Genomic DNA, 17,501 nt, shown 5'->3' on the forward strand with positions numbered 1-17,501 from the left:
TTCCCCCCCCCCCCCCCCCCCCCCCCCCCCTTGCTAACTTTTTTTCCCTTTTCCCTATAAAGTCGTGCAAATGACCCGCATCAACTACTTCGTCGCCACCATCCGCCCGCAGTACGAGGCCATCTTCCACTCCCGCGCCAAGGCCATCCGGATCAACAACTTCTTCGACCTCGCCCTGCCGCTGGGCGGCATCCTCTCCATCCCCTTCATCGGCACCGTCCTCGACCGCTTCTCCACCCTGGCCGTCCTCTGCACGCTCGTCACCGTCGCCACCGCCATCGGCGTCCTCGGCGTCCTGCCCTACATGTGGGCCGCCTACGCCAACGTCGCGCTCTTCGTGCTCTACCGCCCCTTCTACTACACCGCCGTGTCCGACTACACCGCCAAGGTCTTCGGCTTCCGCACCTTCGGCACCGTCTACGGCACCATCATCTGCCTGTCGGGCCTGCTCAACTTCTCGCAGTCGGGCCTCGACTTTTTGTTCCACGAGACCTTCCGCGGCGACCCGAGGCCGGTCAACGTCGGCCTCATGGCCGTCGGGCTCGCGGTGGGCGTCGTGCTGGTCATGTACGTGGGCATCCGGAGCAGGGCCATCCGGCGGGCGCTGCTGGAGCGCGAGGCGGAGCACGCTTTTGCCATCCGGGGTGGAGAATGATGAAAGCTCGCGATGCTCGGGAAGCTATTTCTTGTTTTGTTTTGGGCGGAGGGGATAGCATCAAGCATGTATTGCGTCTGATGAGCGTTCAGAGTTGCTTTCTTCTCTTGCATTTCTCTGCATTAGCAAAAGGCCATAGCGGAAAGTGCTTGCGATATTTTCCAGTAGTTCTTTTCGTATCCGTCCCCGTATCGATTCTTTCATCGCAAGCCCCCCACAGATTCATCGTGACGTCGTATAATCAGATTCCGTATTTCATGATGGGATGATGGCCTCCCGTTACCGGTTTCCCCCCCCCACCCCTTTTTAATACTCCATAGCCACGCCGACGCCCTCCTCCTGTATCCTCCTCGCCGCGTCGTTCTTCTCCCGCCTCTCCTCCTGGATGGCCTGCTCGACGTCGCGCCGGACGCCGCCCAGGTCGGGCGGGATGACCTGGTACTGCGTGCTGGGGGCCTGGTTGACGAAGCGCAGCTGCTCGTGCACGTGCTGGATGACGTCCTGCAGACGCTTCTGGGTGTTGCGGTTCTGGCGCGGCTCCCCAACGATCTGCTCCAGCGACGGCAGCAGCGACTCCTGCCGGAAGTGCTCGCGCCAGACGGTGTGCTGCGGGATGACGGGGTCGATCCGGCCCTGGCAGCCGATGGCGACGGCCGTCTCGTACGCCCAGGCGCGCGCCACGTTGCGCGGCGTGTACCCGCCGCCGCCGAAGATGATCATGGGCAGGCCCAGGCCCTTGACGTACTCGACGCAGGCGCCGTGGCCCTGCACCTGCAGGTTGAAGCGGCCGATGCGGTCGCCGGCGAGCGAGTCGGCGCCGCACTGCAGGCAGATGGCCGTGGGGCGGAACTTCTCGACGATCTTGCCGATGACGCTCTGGAAGAGCCAGGCGTACTGCTCGTCGGTGATGCCGTCGTTGAGCGGCACGTTGATGGCGTGGTGGGCGCCCGGGTTGTGCTCGTTCTTGGGGCCGTTGTCGTCCAGGCCGCCCGTCCCCGGGAAGAAGTTGAGCGGGTCGTACTTGTGGAAGGAGCAGGTCATGACGCGGTCGGTAGAGAAGAAGGCCTCCTCGACGCCGTCGCCGTGGTGGACGTCGATGTCGATGTAGAGGACGCGGGGGTGGTGCCTCAGCAGCTGCAGGATGGCGAGGACGATGTCGTTGATGTAGCAGAAGCCCGAGGCCTCCGACTTTTTTGCGTGGTGCAGGCCGCCTCCCCAGGCGATGGCGATGTCCGACTCCTTGTTGCAGATCTTGCGCGCGGCGTCGAGGGATACGCCGCCGGACATGGAGCAGTAGTCAAACAGGCCCTCGAACAGCGGGCAGTCGGAGCCTCCCAAGTTGAACTTGAGATCCGGGTTATGGTTGTCAAGGTCCCTCGGGACGGGCTCCGGCGCGACGGTGGCAAGGAAGTCTAGGTAGTCCTGGGTGTGGAAGTCCCGTAGCTCCTCGTATGTGGCGGCGCGCGGCGTGTAGTTGTCCATGGCAAAGTTCATGCCGTAGGACATGACCAAGCTCTTGGTCAGGGTCAGGCGCCAGGGCTTCATAGGATGCGTCTGGCCGAAGTGGTGCTTCTCCATCTCGGGCTGGTAGTGGAAGGAGACGTTGTAGCCCTTTGGCCTGGTGATGTTGCTGATCTCGGCTTGACGCTTCATCTTCTTGAAGAAAGCAGCGTTTTCCGCCTCGGGGGCCACACCCAGGGACACATGGTGCTCCTTGACGACAGGGTAGTCGGCCTCGAAGTTGTGAGGCAGGTAGTTCGGCCGAGGCACCCGGTAGCGGTAAGGATTGCTGGGGTCTGGCTCCATGATGCTTGCCGGCGAGCGGCGTCAGGGCACGCGTCCAGCCCTTGTGATGATGGTGGTCTAAGAATTTAAGACGGTTCAGGCCGGGAGTACCTCTTAATAAGGATGCAGTATCGGTATTCTGGGCCCTTAACACGATGCAAGTAGTGTAACGCGTCTGTGCTCCAAGATAATTGGTTTGATTCCGAGATTAGATGCAGAAGACAGTTGAGATGAAAATGAGATTCCAGAAAAGGGAACGAACATCTTGAAAGCTCGAGTGACATGGAATCGACTAAGCGGTTGGTTGCCACACTAGGCCGAATTGGCATTAGCAGCAGTGCGCAGGTTCCTGTGGGGACTCCCTGCTCCAGCCTCGCGCTCGATTGGTCAGTGGGCGGCTGTCAACGCTGTGGGTGTGTGTGTGTGTGTGTGGTCAAGGCTGAAGCCAAACTTCCGTCTAGAGTCTTCTTTCTGTCTGGTCGAAGCGTCTTATCAACTTCGGCCAACAACCCGCTGCCTCTTCTGCCTCGTGTGATTTGTCACAACGCCACAAGCGCAGTAAGGGACTCCTGCCGACTTGATCACGGGGAGCGGGACAATCCTCCAGGGCAAGTCCTTCTTCGCTCCTGTTCTAAGGTTATCCTTCACGACTGGACATTCCATCATCTCGACTCGTGTCTGCCGGGCTGGTCTTATCATTCTCTCCGCCTTCCCTCTCCACCTTTTTTTTTCTGCGACCTGGGCCAGAGGTTCATCGGCTGACGCAACCGACGACTCCCTCTAGCCATCAAGTCTTCGTTGCCCGTCAGAGCCGGCCCCTCGGTCATCTCCTTCCTCGTGTCCCTAGAGCTGGGCTCTCACTACGTACGACCTTCTGTTTCAGCCGACTGGACTCTCTCCCCGCACATCAAATCCTGTCCTGTGTCATTCCTGCGGAGCCGGGACCCCGGGTATTCTCTGCTCGCGGCTTGGTCACTGCCCAGCCGGTGCGCCTGGTTTTTTTCTGGGCCGTGCCTTGTCCACACTGCGCCTAGCACATAGCGTCAGCATCGCTGGTGAGCCACTCCAATTTTATATGCAAGACCCCTGTGTTCTTTTCCATCGTCTCTTGCCGCTGCGAGCCGCGAAAAAAATTGGAGGAAATCGAGCCACGGGCACGTCACGTCAACCCACTACTACTATTACACATAGATAGCTTCCTTCTCCCACGTGCGGGTTAGGCATGTGTCTGTTGACTCTCTTCACCATCTTCAACTCTACCCCATACATAACCTGCATCAGCCACCAGCTCCTATTATGAGCTTGCTGTTGACACGATGCCTAGAGACGACTTGTCCATCGACTTCGTCAAAAACATGCCGCCGGTCGAGAACCTGGACCCGTCCATGATCCTGGACGACTGGACGCATCGCGTTGCCAACCTGCCCGAGGAGATCCGCTTCATCCAGGACGAGATCGCCGAGAAGGACCGCCAGTACAATGACTGCATCAAGACGATCGAGGAACGCGACGCGCGCATCCAGAAATGGATCAAGGCCAACGGCAGCCACGAGAAGAACCCGCGCGAGGACAGCCTGCGCGCCGCCATCTCCACCAACTACACCATGGCCGAGCAGCTCTCCAACGAGAAGATCGTCCTGACCCAGAAGATGTCGGCCATCTACGACAAGCACCTGCGCCAGCTCGACATGCAGATCAAGATGCTGTACGACAGGGGCGAGCCTGGTTTCACAGACCCAGACGAAGTACCCTCTCTCCTCCGTCCCAGCGCTGCGAACAACACCGCCCCTTCGGCGCGCTCCATCAATCCCGCCGCCCATCCCCTTCCGACGCCGCTCAACCCGATCCTCAACTCGGCAACCCCGTCCGCCGTCCGAGCAGCCAATCCTCAAGTACGAAGTACGCAAGCGCAACAGACACACGCAGCATCGGCGCCCGCCACGCCGGCTGCCAGCATGATCCTGAACAGGCAAGCAAGGGAGGGCTCCGCTGGTCCCTCGGGAAACCCCAAGCGAGGTCCCCGCGTCAACAGCGGCTTGGGCAACGCGCCCACGACGTCGAGCGGGCTGGCGAGGCACTCCTCCCTGGGTCCCGGAACACCCAAGGCGAGCACGGCGGCAGGAGTTCAGCGGGCAGGTAGCGCAGGCCCACGCGCCAGCGTCAAGACCACGGCGGCAGGACCAGGTCGCAAGGCCGGGACGCCCACCGCCGGCATCCGCAAGAAGGGCACGCCCGGCGCCGGGCCCGGCAACAAGTCGAACCTGTCGCGCGTGAAGCGGCCGAGCAAGAACAGCCCCTCGTCGACAGCCGACTCGGAGCTCTCGGACGCCGACACCGGCAGCGGCTCCGAGGTGTCGTCCCGCCGCGGCACCCCCGCAGCCCGCTCGTCGCAGCAAAAGGAGGCACCCCCGCACCACCCGCCCACGGCGGCCGAGCGCAAGAAGGCCCGCGCGGCCGCGCACCACAAGGACGGCGACAACGCCGACGACGACGCGATGGAGGTGGACGAGGACGAGGCGGGCGACGACAAGAAGTACTGCATCTGCCAGAACGTCAGCTTTGGCGACATGGTGGCCTGCGACAACGACGACTGCCCGTACGAGTGGTTCCACTGGTCCTGCGTCGGGCTCAAGAGCGAGCCCAACGGCACCTGGTTCTGCCCCGTGTGCACCGAGAAGATGAAGAAGGGCAAGTAGAGCGCGCCCCCGCTCATCGGCGGCTCGTCGTCTGGCACCCACGTCGGCGATGGCGACGCAGGCAGTGGCAGCAACAACAACAGCAGCAGCAGCACCATCAGCGCCGGCAGCGGTAGCAGCAGCACTATGGATCATTACAATGACAGCAACAACAACAACGGCGGTGGCCACGATGGTACCACCGCGGCCGTCCTCGGTGGCAGGTGCGGTAAGACGATCCACGTGCGCGCCGGGGGTAGGCCGCCTCCGCGCCGGGCGCCGCAGCAGCTTCCCGCAGGCAAGGGGCGGCAGGGTCAGAAGAAAGGCGGAAGCGACGACGGCGCACGAACGCCGACAGTCCCGCCTTCCACTTCTGGCTAGTTACAAGCAGCATGACGGCCAGCCTCTACGCGGCGTCCCCCCGCGGCGCCAGGACTCCTTGGGAGCCCATGGCATCAATAGAGATATATGTATCCCCCCCCCCCCCCATACAAAAGGGCCAGCACCTACAGTCTACAGTCTACAGTCAGTGGCCGTGTCAACATTACCAGCAGGCACAACAAGGTCACATCCATGCAGGTAGTCTAGCTTGTGTAATACAATACCCAACCTTCGCGTAACAAAGAATAAAAAAAAAAAAGATATACATTTATGCAGCATTTGAAGAAGGAAGCCATCAAAATCTTGACGACGTGGATTAAAATTTTGCTCGTTTGCTCGAGTAGTGGCGGATGCATCATCATCCCCGACATTGAAAAGATAATCTCAACATCGTCTCTCTCTCTCTCTCTCTTTCTGTCTCTCGCGCCCATGTACATATTTAAAGAGGCCGACGAATCCATATCCCCCACGCTTTCACTCCCACAGTTTCTCGTACATCTAGCTGTCTCTCTCCCCCCTGCCACTCTCACCAAACATTATTCCTTTGTTGTTGTTGTTTTCTTCAACCCCAACCTCTCATGACATTTGTCCCCGCGTAGTAGAAAACAGACAAGTCTCTTAATGCTCGAGCAGACGCAGACTACCCTGGACAACCACGTTCTCGAGGATGGATCCGGGCGGGACGTCGATCGTGCTGCCCTCGGTGGCGACGATGATGACGGTGCCCTTGAGGGTGACGCCGCGGCCCAGGTTGACGGCGCCCGTGATGGTCAGGTGGTCGAGCTCGATGATCTTGGGGATGGAGGGGATGCGCTTCTGGAAGTCCGAGACCTTCTTGAAGTCGGTGCCCAGCTTGATGAGGGGCGCGTCGCCGAAGCGGTTGGCGCTCATCTGCAGCTGGCCGTGCTTGACCGTGTACAGGTCCGACTTGACGAGCATCAGGTCCGAGCACGTCTTGACGGGCAGGAAGCGCCGGCGGGGCACGTTGACGCCGTGCGCGTTGCGGAAGTGGCGGATGGCGGCGCCGACGGCCGTCTCGAGCTGGATGATGGAGATGTCCGACTCGCCCTTCTTGTCGCCGGGGATGGTCTTGCCGTTGGGGATGATCTCCATCTCGAGCTCGTTATTCTCGACGACACGCTTAATGGCGTTGACGTTCATCCAGATGTTGTTGGTGTTGAAGTACTTGAACTTCTTGATCGACTTGAACTCGTTGACGTGCTCCTTGGGCACCTGCGCAATCTCGAGCAGGCGGACCGAGCCCTCGTAGTCGATGATGGTACCGCCCTTGACATCGGCCTTGGTCTTGTTGGTCAACTCCATGATGTACTCGGCGTTGGTCTCAACCATGTGCTGGAGGATGCGCAGGTCCACAACGGCGCCCAGGTTGTCGACGTTGGAGAGGAAGATGATCTCGATGCCGCGCTCGATCAGCTTGTCGAGAATACCCGAGTTGTAGAGAGACTCGAAAACGTCACCGTGACCGGGAGGATACCAGGCCTCTTGTGAGTGGCCGAAGGACTTGGGGACGGGCAGCAAGCTGTCCTTGAAGATCCTGGGGTAACGGGACTGCTTGAAGCTGAGAATGTCGACGTTGTGGCCCTCGTACTTCTTGATGATGGACGCGGTATCGTCATCGGTGTTGAAGGAGTTCATGAGGAGGAAGGGGACGTTGGTGCCGTAGGTGCGGTTGAGGTACTCGACCTGCCGGACAGACAGATCCAGGAAGGACATGCCGTCACGGACCTCGATAACGGACTTGGGACCGACGCAGCCCATGGAGGTACCAAGACCGCCGTTGAGCTTGAGGACGGCAAGCTTGTTGAGGAAGTTGACGGACTCTGAGTTGGCAAGGTCTTCGTAGTCGACAACCTGGCCCTGGGCGGGCGGCGCAATACGGTCCCAATCACTGTCGGAGGCAATTGTCAGCTACATCTATACTGTGGCGAGTATGCTGGGAACGGGCGTGGTCTCATACACAGCATTGCCCTTAGCCTTGTCGTTCAGATACCGGCGGAAGAGGGCAAAGAAGTTGTCCATCTCGGTCTCGAAGAGCTGTTTAGAGCGTTAGTACGATCGTCATCTCGAGAGGCGGACAAGTGACAACACCAGCATACCTTCTTCTGCTTGCCGTCCTCGACGGTCTCGGCGAGCTGGGTCAGCGCATTGCGCATCTGGGCGGCAGCAATGTTTGTGGAGGTGTTCTCGAAGGCCTGGTATCTTCCTATTAGCACACACACGTACTTCATAACTCCATACGTAGCACTGCTATGCCAAAACGGTGGTGATATGCTGTGACGAGCGGGGCCGGCCGCCATGGTTGCGAGGCTCCGTGCCGGTGCAATTCTCGCTCTTTCCTCAATCTGCTAGCCAGCCCAGGCCGCGCCGGCGACTCTCAAGAGAGAAAGCCGACTTTAAACCATGGTCGCTCTTGGATTGCGCAAAAAGGAAAAAGACTGTTCCTCTGTGGTCCCAAAGGGCTTATTCTTCTTCGTGCATGGCGACAAAGCTTCACCAGGTCGATGCTGCCCAAAGGATCCAATTGAAGGGTTGGAGCAAGGAGGGTAGCCAGCCGCAGAAGAGTTGATGCCAGAAACCACGGAGCCCCTTTTCCCCTGTTGAGCGCATGGTAGGATTGCCGAGAGAGAGACAGAGAGGGCCGAGGCTGCCCAATGCCTGCAGCGTCTGGCCATAACCATCGTCGCGTTGCCATCCAGGTAGGTAGGTGTCTTGGTTCATGTGATATGGGGAAAGGAGGTCCACGGCGAGAACGTGGAACAGCAACAGGAGGCAGCCAGCCTGGCTCTCGTCGGATAGGCGCAATTGCAATAAAACAAGAACGTCTGGGTATCAATTCATGAAACTCACCATGTGGGATCGGGTCTTGCCGTGGTGCCTCTGGGAGAACTCGGTGTCGTCCTGCTTGTCGCTGCCACCGCCGAGAGCGGCCTTGAGGTGCGAAGGCACGGCGCTCTTGATTGCCTGGGCCATGATGTGTGCTGTGCAATCTCTCTATTCGACCTGGTGGAAAAGGATCCCTCTGCAGAGAAGATAAGAAAGCGAAAGAACGAAAGCGAGATTCTGTTCGTCGCACTGGAGATGTTTGTATGTCAGGGGCAAAAGTCAGAAGACTGGAGGATGGGAGGAGGAAGGATAGTACAAGTAGTAGGCAGTAGTAGTGGTGTTATTATGGGGGATGGCGGGGAAGCTCTTTTGAAGCTCAGTGCTCGCTCTCAAAGGAGGAAATTTGCAAGCTTTCTGTTTGGCGGTCTCGAATCAGCGGGTTGACGTAATGGAGCCAAGCTGGCAACCAGCAAGCATCAGTGATGGTCCTACCCATGGATGGATCCCACACCAGGGACACTTGTCGCTACCTGGCCGCTAGCAATCACATGGCGGCGAGCCCAGGCCTTTTGGCGTCGATCCAAGGCGGCGGTCCCCCCGAGTCAAACTCTACGAGAATGCTGTCACTCACATGGCGAATCTCTCCTGCTCCAACTCTGTTGCAGCTTCAGTTGCAGGATAATACAAAAGTCAGTCGGGCAGCTCAGGCTCGAAGGGTGGAAGACATCAAACTGGTATTCTACCAACAATACAGTCGAGATTGCTGTGGAGAGACAGTACCGGGGTGATCTTGAGCTTCATTCTCGTGCTGCGGGATAAATTGTTAGCGGCAAAGGTACACGCTGGTCACTTCTTCATTGCTTGGTGCACTCTGGCGGGGCGTTGGCTGTGGCGGGTGTCGCATTGTTGGGAACATCGAATCGAAAAGTTGGCTGCGGTAATAATAGATGACTGACTGTCTTGCAGGTGTTTGCGGTTCACAGACTTGACAGACCAGCGAGCTCCACTGCTCCAGCTGTGATGTCCGCCCAATTGCCCGCCGCCAGTAACGCTCCGGCCAGTGGTTGAATTACCTAGGTAGACATCCCCACCACACCACCATGTGCAGCAGCGGAGCGGCCATGTCTCGTCACCGTCGTGGCATCACCGCTCATCATCATGCACTAGGTAGACTATGTGTCGAGCGTCTTGTCTTTGGCCTTACTCGCACGCCCGGTGCTAGTGCTCCTGGACCTGCCAGTCGCCGCCTAGTGATGTGCAGCACTACTCTTTGCCTGGACAGGCAGAGACAAGACCGCGGGGTCGATGCAGATCGCCACCGCCCCCGTGAGGGCGTGAGGGTGACAGATGTCATGGAAACACCTGAATGGCCGGTGGTTGCTTCAGCTGGGTGTGGGAGGTGTGTGAGGCGCACTGGCTAGGCGGCTCGCCTTTCCCAACTGCTTGTTTGCCAATGCTTTGCCATCAGCCCAACGGAAAAAAAAGTCTTCCTGTTGACACATTTCCCCCCCAGGATAAACAGTTTTCGACGATCACAGCTGGCTGCAGCCATGCGCGGGCGCAAACACCGAGAAATACGCCGACAAGACAGTCTCTTTTCTCTGCCATCCCACACCCTGGATCATTTTCTGTCTCATGCACAATTGGCAGAAGAACCAATACACTTTGTACAATCGCATGTCGTTCGGCAGGGACGGCTGTTCTTCGTCCTCCGCTCCAGCCACCGCCAGGCATTCACTTCACTGGAATGAAACAGGCCCGGTACCTGGCCCGCTATCACTCCTCCCCGGGCACGATGCTGGGTCAAGGAAGCGGTTGTCCTGGCGTCCCTAAGGTGACCCATACCGCACTAGCCGTCAGCCCCGGCGGGAGCTAGACACAGCAGTTGATGCATTTTGTTGCAGATTCGGTCTCTGTAGTATTGGCCGACTCAAAACTATTTAGGTACCTGAACATCGTCTCGAGGTGCCAGTGCGCGCAACAGACAGGCTCTGTGCCTTGTGCCTTGCTCGGGCAGACCGACCTGGACAGAGTCCCTTCCTTATTCCCAACCCGATATCAAACCCTGTCAGTGGGCGTTGCGTAACCTGTCGCCGAGGTGCTGGCTGCAGGACGCACGCCACAGTCCAGCCCGGTATTTCCCATGCCTCATCTCCATTCTCATATCGCTTTTCCAAGTAAGATTCGGCAACGTGAAATGAATGTCCCATCGGCCGGGAACAAGCCCCTGAACGCAACTGGAGACTCGGCAGTCCACGTGGGGCTTTGGAGGCTCACGATAAGGTCCATCACCGTCAACCTTGAAAGGTGTGGGTACCAGCCAGCCCGCTGGAGGCAATATGAGTGGTGAATGTTGGCAATAAAAGCGCCAATTATCTCCAATACGAGACAGTCTGCCAGCTCGATATTATACAATTGGGCAGTCATGCCGACTCGCCAGTCCTCCTTACACTGTCAGTTGCGTTGACACTACTCGACAGTGTGTCAGACATGCAGTTGCACTAAGACGTTGCTAACGTGCTAAACCCACGTTCACAACTTACGAGGGCGAGTCAGCCTTTCGATCTTCTAATCCAGTAATGGGATAATCACGTCTCCCGACAATGCCTCTAGACGGGGGTGTTGGACTCAATTGTGTGACCTTTTTTCATGCCTGTGATCATTTCGCGAAGAGCTTCCCTTCCTACGTTCTGGGCGGAGTTTCTCGATATCGCCTAGTGTCGGGACCCTTTCTATCTCATCTACAAGTAGTTGTACAACTCCGCCGCCAACCCCACCACCAAAGGCAAACCACCTCGTATTATATCTCCATGCGCCCTGGATAAGTAGCAAGCCAGCTGCGGGACAAAGCACACATCACAAACCTCCGGGCGTGAACAAAGCTGAACCGGCAGGCACACACACAAATGGGCAGCACGTCCCCCGACGGCGACCTGCCCTACTGGCAGGTCAACGTGCCGCCCTCGGAGCGCGAGGCCGAGTGCCCGGACTTCCTCCGCGACCTCAGCGACAAGGACCGCGGCATCGTCGGCACCCGGGACGCCGACTTCCGCCCGGACTCGTGGGCCGTCCTGCGGCGCAAGATCGAGACCAACCGGCTCGACCTGCTGCGGCGCGTGCCCTCCGTGCTGCGCCTCTACCTGGCCTACAACCGCAAGATCGCGCGGCAGCACGGCAGCGTCATGGCCTTCGTCCTGTCGCAGCGCCTGCGGTGGGAGCCGCCCATCGTGGCTCGGGGCCGGCCGTTCGAGTTCCCCGAGGACGACGTCAAGATCCTGTGGAACGACTGGCCGTACGGCGTGGACGACAGGGTCGTGCACCTGGTCGTGTGGACCAAGTTTCCGTTCGAGGAGGACCCGATCACAGGGGACCTGACGGACGCGGCGAGGGCGGAGATTGAAGAGTTTGTGGTCAAGACGTTTGGGCAGAATATGCCTCGAGATCGGGTAGGCCAGTGCTTGCTTTGTCAGTTTTTGATGCTCGAGTCTGGTTGCTGACGGTGATATGGCAGTATCTTTGGTTCAAGAATTGGGCTTCCCTCAAGTCGATACAGGCGGTAGAACATTTCCACGTCATGCTCTATGACCCAGACCCAGAGCTCGTCAATACGTTGACACATGGTGATATCCCGTTGAGTGAAAGGGTCAAGCGACAGGGGCTAGGGGACGTATGATATCCCACCAGGAGGTTACCACCAAACGCAGTACTACACTGCCGCAAACCTCGGAAAGGCGGCTTTGCGGCTCTCTATCCACTGCATACCGTGCCTGTTTATGCAAGATCTTCCGGACCAGCAACGACCTCAATGACAGGGCAGTCCGCGAAGGTAATGGCAGTCGGCTTCTCCATCTGGATCTTGACTCGCCAAGCATCGGCACCTGTAGGGCCCTTGAAGCCCGCGAGGACAGCCTTGGCCGTATGCGTGGCCAGTGCCTCCAGGGTCTCAAAGGCGGTTGGCTCTATCGTCTATAGAATAATGACTCAGTATTTGACGCAGACAGATAGTAGGGAAGGGAATGCAGGCCATCCGACAGAATAGAAGTAGATTCACACACCTCAACGACCAAGTTTTCCAGGGTTGTGTATTCGTCTTCAAACAAGGTATACTTGTCAATCTCGACCGTCGTGCCAACAACCTGCTTCGCCAGTCTCTCGTTGGGGTTGACGCCAATGAGCGTCCGCTGTCGTAGGTTGTGCAAACACAGGCTCATACTGTAAACCCCGGCACGATTCCCATACACACACATTGCTGTGAGGCTCACGCCATCACCGGCTAGCGATGCCTTTGGCAGGTGGAAAGTAATGGCCAGCGACCTCAACTGGGTCGCATTGAGAACGGGCGGCTGGGAACGGTTGGGGTAACCGCCTAGAAGGATTTCGAAGATACACAGACCCGTGAGACGGGCCCAGAGACCCTCCAAGGCACACTTCAGTGTCCACACAGCTGTCGGGTTGGGTGGCACATTTGGTCCGCACTTCTCTTCGAGGAAGCCCAGGATCGCCTTGGTGAGGGTGCCGTAGTGGACCGTGTCAGCCGAGACGCTGTCGGAATTTGCAGCCGCACCGAACGTCTGCTTGAGGCCGACCTCGGCCGAGACCAGGATGGGCTGCGTACGGCCATGCCGGCCCCACGCATCGGTGCCGACGCAGACGACGGACTGGAGGTTGCGGATGCGGATCGTAGCTGGAGCTTCGCCGGCGGCAGCGCGTGCCTCAGCGGATGTGACCAGGCGCGCCGTACCCGAGCCCATATATGAAGCCATTTGGGGGTAGCGCAGTCTGGCGGACTCGACGAGTTACAGATGTATCCCTCTTCTATGTTTGGTGTTTGCGAGCAATCGACACCACATGTGTGCAGAGTTGAGATGTTGTACGCTGGCAGGTGCAGTAGAATGGTGCGTGGGAAGGAAAAGACCTTGCAGACTCCACACTAGCTCCAAATACCTAGTGACAGCTGTCAGGCTGGCTCACACGAGAGATCACTGTCAAGTAAGACTTGTGAATTCTTTCACTCCATGAATAAAATACAGAATAATCAAGGTTTATACTCTCTCTCTATGAATATTCTTCTTCTGTCTTAGACCCCTCTTTGTGGGTATATGCAGAGACAAAACTTCGTCCTAATCATCTTTACACCAAGCACTTCGAGTTGAAAAGAATCTGTAGAATTGCATAAGACTATTCCTCACTTTTATAGGTACAAGCCAACAGGTAGACCAAGAATCAACCACCTAGATAGATAGATATGAAAGTGAGGAATAGTCTTACACATCAAGTACTACCTAATAAGGACACTTTCCTTCCTCGCTTTCTTATAGATATCACTATATTCCTCCATCCTTCCATCCCTGACAGGACTATTTGATCCACCTTCATAAAATCATGATCAGAATATGAGACATCACTATGATCCAACATAAGGAGGGTATTTAGCTAATTATAAAAGAGAAAATAAGCAGCCCTAGGAGAGGCTTTCTTTGGTCCTCATGGGACTCTCCGTCATCCACGGTACCACGGTACTATTTACCGGCAAGGCAACCCAGCCCTTCCGCCACTCTTTGACGCTGATGCAGTTCAAATTTGAGAAAAGGCACTCGCACGCAATGGAAAACAAAAAGAGAGTACAAGTACAACCCCGGTCGGTAATCATCATAGGCCATAATTAATACCCTCCTCTCGACGGCGGCGCCCGGTATCCGCCATTGTTGTACGCGCCAGGCATGTGGTAGCTCTGGTAGCTGCGCTGCGAGTACCCGCTGCCGGACCGCTGGTGGCCATACCCGCCAGCACCGGGCATGCCGCCGCCGACGTTGGGCAGCGTGGGCTGCCGGCCGGGGGCCGCGGCGTTGGCGATCAGCGCGTCGCCGGGCCTGTCGCCGCCGACGGGCGTCAGCGGCCGGTAGGCCGTGCTGGCGGTGGCGGGCCTGCTGTAGGGGTTGGCGGGCTCGGCGGCGCCGAGGTACCGGTCCGGCGAGGCCTCGCGCACGAGGCTGGCCTTCTCGTCGGGCGTGTTGGCGATGGAGAACAGCGTCGTCTTCTCCGAGGGCCGGTCGAGGAGGAGCGAGTTGCGCGCGTCCAGGGGCGTGAGGTTGTCCGTCTCGCGGCGCTTCTCTGTTTTGCGTGATAAAAATGTGGTTAGTTTGTGTGATGCAAGGGGTAGTGTGTATACTTGGGATGATATCGAGAGAACCAAAAACAGAAAAGAACTTACCCATCTCCTTCCTGCGCTTGCGGTGCGGGTTCTCCTTGCAGCAGGCGTTGATGGCGTTCCACGCGATGAGGATGGCCAGCACGCCCGTCAGCGTCGACTGGACGGCGATGAGCACGACGCCCGTGACCGTCTGCGTCGTCTGCTTGATGCCAAACTCCTCGACGAAGACGAGGATGCAGACGACCGACAGCACGCGCACGACCTGGATGACGATGTTGATGACGTTGCCCGACTTGCGCTCGTAGGGCCTGCTCCACAGCAGCATGACGAACATGAGGCCCTCGATGATGAGCAGCGCGATCGTCTGCACCATGCCGTGGCCGTCGCCGACGGCGAGCGCCACGCCCTTGGCGAACATGTAGACGATGGTCGGCACGAAGATCCACCAGTAGTTCTTGCGGTACGACTCGTAGAAGAGGCTGTACTTGACCCAGATGCTCTTGTCCTCGTACAGGCCGCTCGCGTCGCCCTCCCTCAGCTTCAGCTTGCGCGCCGTGTACCAGATCTTGAAGGAGAAGAAGACGAGGATGGCGGTGAAGATACCCAGCGTGATGCCCGCGAGCGTCTTGGCCGCCCAGCTGTCGCCGTGGGTGAACTGGAAGATGCAGTAGAGCACCCAGATGCCGTACAGCAGCAGGATCAGCGACGTGATGGCCCGGGCGATGGAGCCCCAGTAGTGCTTGCGGAAACCGGCCAGCGACTTGGGGAAGTTGCCGAACAGCGCCCACGCCTCGAGGATGACCTTGAGCAGCAGGATGCCGACGGCAATGGCGGCAATCACGATGGCGACAACGAGCAGCACGGTCATGAAGGTGTTGCTGGACGGGATGCTGAGCTCGTTGACGTAGGCCTGGATGCCGCTGACGGCAGTGCGGATGCTGTCGACTGTGCTCTCGGGGTTGGTCGAGTTGGACGAGTCTGAGCCGTCGGTGCTGGTCACGATTTGCCGCTTGGCCAGCATCTCAAACATGTGAAACGCACGCTTGGCCTTGATGATGCTGCTGTCGGGTGTGCTCGAGGAGCCGTCAGGGAAGACAAGGGTGGCATTGCGGAGAAACTGAACATTGTCGTTCGTCAGGTTACCTCCAGTGGAAGCGCGGAAGTCGTCGATCGCGACCTGGAGCTGGGTCCAGGGGATGAGACCGGTCGAGAAGGCGAAGTTCTTGGTGAAGCTCCGATACACCGACGGGTAGTTGACCGACAGCATGCCGTTCATGGCCATGCCCTGGAACCATGTGAAGACCTCGATGAAGCTGGGGCTGACCGTACCCAGTCCGCCGGCTGCGGAGCTACCGCCCAGCGCACCAGTACCACCGGCAACGGCAGCGCCGACTGCTGTGACACCGCTCATAACCAGGGCAGCGCCTGCAACACCGGCCGCGATATACGAGACGGCGGGGACGCTGATGGTCTTGCCGTTCGAGACCGTGGACTGAATGCAGGCTACGTTATCACCGGAGTCCTTGGAGATGAGCTGCAAGGTTGCCATGGCCGCAATATCAGGAATCTGGAAGGCAATTGCGGGGACGAGGTCAGCAAACTTGGCAGGGATTGCTTGCGTGCCTCGAGCGCTGAAGTTGCTCGCAGGAACTATCCTCCTGTTAGCCAAGCTCTGTTGAACGACAGCACCTCTTTTGAAGTGATCATACCTGGGCAAAGTTGCTGGACAAATGTGTCGGACTTGCAGGGGTCAAAGGTGTTGGAGTAGACCTGGTTGCCGTACGCCGTGACGTTCAGGATGGCCGTGACATTCTGGACCTTGGTGCTGAACCCAGCAACGTCGAAGCTCACCGTCTTGTTGTCATTGTTGTACTTGATATCGACCTTCTTGACCTGGATCTCGGCATTCTTTCCACAGCTGCTGAAGCCCGTCGTCTGGAGGATATCAACCGCCCTAACCACACCTGCACAGGCTACTGCCACCAGCAAAGCCCTTCTCAGGAACCCAGACTGCCGGGTCATTTCCTCCAATCTTGAAACTTCTTGGTACAGCGTTTTGCGAGTAAGAAAAGAGTCGAAATAAATCGGTCACCGTCTATGTCGGAGTGTCGATCCTGGTGATATTCGGTGATAGACAAACGGCACCTTCTGAACCTATTTCACTGGAAAGCCTGTTCCACGGCTGACTCTCGTCTAATATTCCCCTCGAGCTCTGCGTATGCAAGCCGCAACCTGTTCTGGAGGCCTGCGGCTGAGACCTGGTGGTGTCGTGGTGGCGTTTTGGGGCGGGGAAGAACAAAGAAATTCTCGAGACCGGTCGACATACAACAGAGAAGGCAAACAAAACTAGCGAAAAAGAAGGGAAGTAAACAGGGCTGTGCTGGTTCGTAAAGAAAGTAAAATGGCCGAGGATCAACCTGGAACGAATGGAAAAGAGGCAACAAGTTGCCCTTGGTGGGAAGAGACGATGCTGCTTCTGCGGTGCTCTCACTCTCGTCCTCTTAGAGATGTGTTGGAGTTGAAGAGAGATCTCACGATCACGGGAGATGGGGGGGGGGAAAGAGAAGGGGAAAGAGAGAAGTGAAAAGGCGACCAGGGGGTAGGCCTGTAAATGGTAGGTAGCAAGAGAACTTGGCTCTGAACGAAAATAGGCCAGGATCATAAGAAGAGAAGAGACGACCAGCGCATAGATGAAACAGAGTAGAGGACTGGAATGTGATGATACGCCTCCCTCCCCGATGGTGTGGCCCCGTTGAAGAACGTAGCGGTCGATCAAGAGCAACCAGCCCGCACCACCGCAACGCCAGATCCAAAGAACTTTCTTCTTCCTCCCCTCTGCGCCTCTCCACCCAGAGAGATGGGCGAGCCGGGGCCCAGGGAGGTCGACAAGATGCGACACGAGCCAAGCCGGGGTTCCCAGAGCAGATGCACCTACCGTGGAGGAGGTTCTCCCTTTGCGAGAGCATCGGCCCCTTGATTGGCGCATGCCGGGGTCTATCTCCAGCCAGCC

The 17,501-nt window shown here is 57.9% G+C and overlaps 7 protein-coding genes across 7 annotated transcripts; 3 read left to right on the forward strand and 4 right to left on the reverse strand.

The window, feature by feature from the left end:
• Positions 1–70: 70 nt before the first annotated feature.
• On the forward strand, positions 71–655 carry E0L32_009589 (uncharacterized protein; the record flags this gene model as incomplete). Its single annotated transcript, XM_031144571.1, has 1 exon — positions 71–655. One exon carries the CDS (start codon positions 71–73, stop codon positions 653–655), a length of 585 nt encoding a protein of 194 aa, XP_030990596.1.
• A 306-nt stretch (positions 656–961) lies between these two features.
• On the reverse strand, positions 962–2,461 carry E0L32_009590 (uncharacterized protein; the record flags this gene model as incomplete). The annotated part of the gene is made up of 1 exon (XM_031144572.1): positions 962–2,461. The coding sequence occupies one exon, from the start codon at positions 2,459–2,461 to the stop codon at positions 962–964; it is 1,500 nt and encodes a 499-aa protein (XP_030990597.1).
• A 1,295-nt stretch (positions 2,462–3,756) lies between these two features.
• Positions 3,757–5,136, forward strand: E0L32_009591 (uncharacterized protein; the record flags this gene model as incomplete). Its single annotated transcript, XM_031144573.1, has 1 exon — positions 3,757–5,136. The coding sequence occupies one exon, from the start codon at positions 3,757–3,759 to the stop codon at positions 5,134–5,136; it is 1,380 nt and encodes a 459-aa protein (XP_030990598.1).
• A 978-nt stretch (positions 5,137–6,114) lies between these two features.
• E0L32_009592 (uncharacterized protein) lies at positions 6,115–8,487 on the reverse strand (the record flags this gene model as incomplete). The annotated part of the gene is made up of 4 exons (XM_031144574.1): positions 6,115–7,405; positions 7,475–7,551; positions 7,614–7,709; positions 8,365–8,487. The coding sequence occupies 4 exons, from the start codon at positions 8,485–8,487 to the stop codon at positions 6,115–6,117; spliced, it is 1,587 nt and encodes a 528-aa protein (XP_030990599.1).
• Positions 8,488–11,246: 2,759 nt separating this feature from the next.
• E0L32_009593 (uncharacterized protein) lies at positions 11,247–11,837 on the forward strand (the record flags this gene model as incomplete). The annotated part of the gene is made up of 1 exon (XM_031144575.1): positions 11,247–11,837. One exon carries the CDS (start codon positions 11,247–11,249, stop codon positions 11,835–11,837), a length of 591 nt encoding a protein of 196 aa, XP_030990600.1.
• Positions 11,838–12,111: 274 nt separating this feature from the next.
• Positions 12,112–13,103, reverse strand: E0L32_009594 (uncharacterized protein; the record flags this gene model as incomplete). The annotated part of the gene is made up of 2 exons (XM_031144576.1): positions 12,112–12,306; positions 12,396–13,103. The coding sequence occupies 2 exons, from the start codon at positions 13,101–13,103 to the stop codon at positions 12,112–12,114; spliced, it is 903 nt and encodes a 300-aa protein (XP_030990601.1).
• An 899-nt stretch (positions 13,104–14,002) lies between these two features.
• Positions 14,003–16,513, reverse strand: E0L32_009595 (uncharacterized protein; the record flags this gene model as incomplete). Its single annotated transcript, XM_031144578.1, has 3 exons — positions 14,003–14,451; positions 14,552–16,141; positions 16,201–16,513. The coding sequence occupies 3 exons, from the start codon at positions 16,511–16,513 to the stop codon at positions 14,003–14,005; spliced, it is 2,352 nt and encodes a 783-aa protein (XP_030990602.1).
• Between the last annotated feature and the right edge of the window lie 988 nt (positions 16,514–17,501).

The sequence above is a fragment of the Thyridium curvatum genome (genome assembly GCF_004353045.1).
Source record: "Thyridium curvatum strain D216 chromosome Unknown NODE_71_length_214541_cov_85.463701, whole genome shotgun sequence".
NCBI lineage: Eukaryota > Fungi > Ascomycota > Sordariomycetes > Thyridiales > Thyridiaceae > Thyridium > Thyridium curvatum.